Source organism: Musa acuminata, chromosome BXJ3-1 (genome assembly GCF_036884655.1).
Source record: "Musa acuminata AAA Group cultivar baxijiao chromosome BXJ3-1, Cavendish_Baxijiao_AAA, whole genome shotgun sequence".
Taxonomy (NCBI): domain Eukaryota; kingdom Viridiplantae; phylum Streptophyta; class Magnoliopsida; order Zingiberales; family Musaceae; genus Musa; species Musa acuminata.
The window spans coordinates 12,578,386-12,582,883 of record NC_088349.1 but is presented as its reverse complement, the minus strand read 5'-3'; the positions used below and the strand labels follow the sequence as shown (position 1 = coordinate 12,582,883).

Sequence of the window (4,498 nt, the reverse complement as noted above, 5' to 3'; positions counted from 1 at the left end):
CGATTATAAATTTCATTCAAGAAATAAAACATTAATCCAATAAACCTAAAAAAAATGTTTAAATTCATCTAAGTGATCAACCCTAAAAATCCAAAGTTTCCTTTTTACCTCTTGAGAGTATCCATGAATCACCAGCAAATACTGATGATGATGGTTCTGGTGACTGATAATTTTGCTTTGTCTTTCCAAAGTTTTTACTCATTGGATCAAAGGTAATATTGCATGATAAGCATACCAGACATTTACAAGAGACTCAAATTTCTGATCTCTAGATAAAATATTTCTCACTATATATTTTGGCACTTGGCATAGGAGAGTGGCAGGAACAGCACTTCACAATCACGTTAAGCTGTGGTCAGAAAATGAAACCATGTAAGCATCCATGAAGAGTGATAATTGATGCAGAGTTAGATTTCCAATCTCATTTTCCTTTATTTGCAAAGCACCAGACTGTTGTAACACACTGTATACTACTTAATATTGAAGGAAAGCACTGTGGGAAACTAAGATACAGACAATTAAGTTGTTTTCTGATAGCCTACAGAGTTTAAGAAAAAGAACAAATTTGTTTGTTTAACAAACACGACATCCTCTGGCATAATTCTTTATCCGATGTTATTTCAGACAACACTGAATGCTGACTGCAAGGATGATGTGAAGCGCGAAGCGATGGTCTGAGTGGCAAATTGTTGGATCTGTTTCTTGGCATCTGGAGCACAGAACAGGAACAAATGAGGTTTATGTAAAGAAATATAAGAGAAAAATCAATATCAAATATTTGCTGATATAGAGACAGAATAACATATCTCAAACATTGTAGTGTGCAATAAACAATGACAGTCATGATGCTGTAATATAATTCTGCAACATGTTAATGTACATTGTACATAGTTTCTATGAGGATAGATGGAATATGTTACATAAAATGTGTGACATGAGAAAAGAATTCCAGAGAAGTATGTAATGGACAATGTCTTCAAACAAACAGCAATTAGATGACAATTTAAAGAATTTTCCTGTTGCAGTCAAGTATTTTGCCATCTTGCTGATAGGGATTGCCAAAATGTTGGGCTTACAGACAGAGGGTTAAGAGGACAGAGGAGAAGACGTTCTCATTTCAGTAAATCATTAAAGTACATGGAGATAGTAACAGCACAGTAGAAAAAGAAACTATTTAAGGAAGCAGAAAGGAATCTGTTATGAATATAGGAGTCATTGATCTATCCAACAATGATGTGAAATCTTGAGCAACAAATAACATAAAATGCTGATTGATAATTATAAGAAATACTATAATGCAAAACAAGCGTTACAGTTGTCTTTGGTGAAGTTTCACTAAGCCAATGAACATGCTTAATCATTTTGAATAATTTTAGTAGAATTTTATGGACCATCAAACTCAAACTAGCATGGAAATAGAGAAGCCTCTTAAATGTCAAATATAATTTCTATAGTTTAACTTTTACTACGGATTAAATTATTGGATGCTTTTAACAAAACTCAGCAAAAATCATAAAATGTAGTATGCTCATCATAAAGTAATATTTAGTGAGATCAAAACTCTAAAGCACAAAATGTTAAAAGTAATTTGGGCTCACATACCTTTACGGCATTTAGTGAAGCCAACAATATTCGCAATGCTGAGGGTTAAACAAACTCCCACAACCAGTAGATAATCTGCCTGGAACCTTATAAGTGAGAATATACCAAGAAAAATCCATGCAACAGCCTGCATTTTGAAGAACGTGCTTTAAGAGAACTGATAATGTAATTTACCAATATATCAAAGGTATGGCTATGCAGATGCTAATCCTTAAAGGATAACTTATGGTGTAGTAAAAGTGAGCAAAGAATTCTCAAAGATCAGAGAGGAGCATGCCATCCCAGATTGCATGAGGGGTAGCGATAATAATCATATGACCAGATAAAACTTTAAACATTAAAAATCACACAAGTGGATATTCAGGGAAACATGGGATAACTCCAAAATTCTAAAAAATACTTGTTTGTCTGAACAATAGGAAACATTTGCCTATCTTTTTAATGTGATCCAATGGCCTCCATATTAAAGATCTATTCAAGTTTTAATTAAGAAAAATGCCCCCATTGATTATTTCCTATGTTACAAATAAGACAGACGATTGGAAAGGCTGCTGACCAACCAAACCACGGGGTGCTATGCTATGTCCTTGCCTCTTCATTTGCCTATCTTAACAATGAATATGTCGGGAAAGTGCCAACGTGTATAGAAAAAGTGGCACTCTTCAGTAAAGTACTACGGAGTACTACAGTTTCATTTGCCTACTTTTTCATGTTCCCTTTTATCATTGCTAACCAGGCCTTTCTGTCTTTGATCTTCGTGTATTTCTCAATCTCTAATCTGTTATGATTCACCCTACCTCATGGATGAATTTATGGATCTTCTTATATTATGTTTGTTGCATGACACCTCGAATTCAAATTGATTCACCACACTTCATTGATGCATTTATGTATCTTCTTTGGTAATGTTCAATTCAGAGAAAAGATAATCTTCTATGTTAGTGCTAGCCTTATGTTCAATTCACTTTGAGACCACAGTCATTTCAAAACTACTTATACAACATGCATATGTTCTTCAAGTGATTTTATCTATCATAACAATAGTAAAAAAAAATTTAGGGAGATGAGGTAGAACACATGCATTACAATGCAAAGATAAGAGGCAATATTACTGTAAATATGAAATCTTATATGTTTTGATGGTTATTGTTTCTACAGTTAATAATTTATCTTCCTTGTAGCTTCAGTTTACACACCTATCTGTAGGTTAAGATGTTGATAGCTAACCACAGGCATTCCCATGTACCTGTGCACCATCACATCCAATGTATAGAAGTGCCTATCCATGTATTTTAGCAAATAAACAATAGTCGATAAATGATGGTTTTAGTGGCATCCACATACATGTTGCCATATGTGTATAATTACCATGCCAGCAAGCATGCCCACATGTGTATAGTTAATAATTTAGCTGGCTAACTTTGTAACAGGAAAAAGTGACCCAGGTAAGGATCTCGCAAGAAATGATAACAAATAGTGCCTGTTTCACGTTCATAAGAAAAAGTGATTATAGAGAAACAAGGGCCAGCATATAAATGCAAGTGATAGTAACATTTTCAGTCAAAGATTGGTCCTAAGGATGAGAGTTATTTGCATACACAATTAGCATGAATTAAATGACTTACCGTGAGATAAAGCGTCCACCAAAAGAGCCATGAATCCTTCTTATTCATACGCGCAAGAGACTAGAATGATAGAGAACCAAAGACATTGGATCAGAGTTCACATAATGCCCAAAAAATGGTCGAGTTCACAAGTGACCAATAAATTAATTCATCAGATAACTCTCAAGTAAAACGGAGAAAGCGAGAACCTCCTGATCCAAGCACTCAAACTTCCAGATGCTCTCTCCCTGCTCGTCAATCTCGTTCCACCACCTCAGCCCAACCAAAATCCTCCCGCTGACATTCTTGACGACCCAGAAATCGAGAGCCGCAAGAAAGACAGTGACCACAAAAATGATCACAAAACTGTCAATGAAGATCGCCGAGAGTATGTAGAAAGCCAACGCCGCAGCCTATCAATATCCCAAAAAGCGAGAAAGATTAGAACTTGGATCTGCCAAAGTGGCACAAGAAAAAAGTATATCCAACAACAAAGAACACACCTTGAAAAGAACATGGAAAAGGCAAGTCTTTGGGTTGGCGTAGTTTTCCCCTGTAGGCTGCAAACAAAAGGGCATGCATACCGCATCAAGACATATATCAAGTCGTAATGAAGAACCGCTGAACTAAAATCTTAGGGCACAAAAGATTAATATTAAGGCCTCTCCCCCAAGAAAGCGAATCTAGATCTTGGGTGTAGATCCCAAGTACCGCAACAACCCACCTTCCCTGCTTAATTCAATCGCAAAGAAAAAACTTTGGATCGAACGGCGTCTCAGGAAAAACAAAAAAGAGTGGGACGATCGGATCGATCTGATTCCAAGAGAAAAGATGGGGGAAATGCTGCTGGGCGAAGGAACCCATCGTTGACAAAGAAGCGAGACGTGATTAGGCTTCTGTGTTGGTGGGGGGAAACGGGATTACCTGAACTGGATCCATCACAAGAGGGGGATTCTCGATCCCTTCCGGCGGTCTCGGCGATCGAGTCGCATGCGAGCAGAACAGACGAGGCTTCGTGGCCAGTTAGTCATCGAAACCCTCTTTCTTGCACCCGATCAGATAATTAAATGACCTTATGGTTACAACAGAATAACCAAACTACCCTCCATCATGCTCGACACGGATCTCAAAGTGAGATCATCTGGATCATGATACAAGTAGATTACAGATGGCTTGATAGATTAAGGAGACCAGTGTTTGGATTCTGATTCCTATTTGGAAATTCCAAATTAATTTTGTCTATGAATTACAACAACATGACAGGGATTATATTAAATGTCATTATTTTTTCA

The 4,498-nt window shown here is 36.7% G+C and overlaps 1 protein-coding gene across 2 annotated transcripts; it reads right to left on the bottom strand.

The window, feature by feature from the left end:
• Positions 1 to 407: 407 nt before the first annotated feature.
• Positions 408 to 4,234, bottom strand: LOC135628654 (Golgi apparatus membrane protein-like protein ECHIDNA). 2 transcript variants are annotated; one of them, XM_065135459.1, is made up of 6 exons: positions 4,131 to 4,234; positions 3,710 to 3,766; positions 3,416 to 3,619; positions 3,228 to 3,287; positions 1,603 to 1,729; positions 408 to 709 (listed from the first exon to the last, which is right to left on the bottom strand). In XM_065135459.1, the coding sequence occupies exons 1-6, from the start codon at positions 4,143 to 4,145 to the stop codon at positions 621 to 623; spliced, it is 552 nt and encodes a 183-aa protein (XP_064991531.1). In that variant the 5' UTR covers positions 4,146 to 4,234; the 3' UTR covers positions 408 to 620. The 2 variants fall into 2 exon arrangements, with proteins under 2 accessions (XP_064991531.1, XP_064991530.1); XM_065135458.1 differs by lacking the exon at positions 4,131 to 4,234 and having other exon boundaries at positions 3,710 to 3,799.
• Positions 4,235 to 4,498: the final 264 nt, after the last annotated feature.

Bases quoted from the DNA above. Each gene is read 5' to 3' on its own strand.
- LOC135628654 (XM_065135458.1), bottom strand. From the start codon at position 3,784: ATGCCCTTTTGTTTGCAGCCTACAGGGGAAAACTACGCCAACCCAAAG. The intron at 3,288-3,415 runs GTTCTCGCTTTC...CTATCATTCTAG, and splicing joins TTGAGTGCTTGGATCAGGAG to TCTCTTGCGCGTATGAATAA. The intron at 1,730-3,227 runs GTAAGTCATTTA...TTCAAAATGCAG, and splicing joins GGTGGACGCTTTATCTCACG to GCTGTTGCATGGATTTTTCT.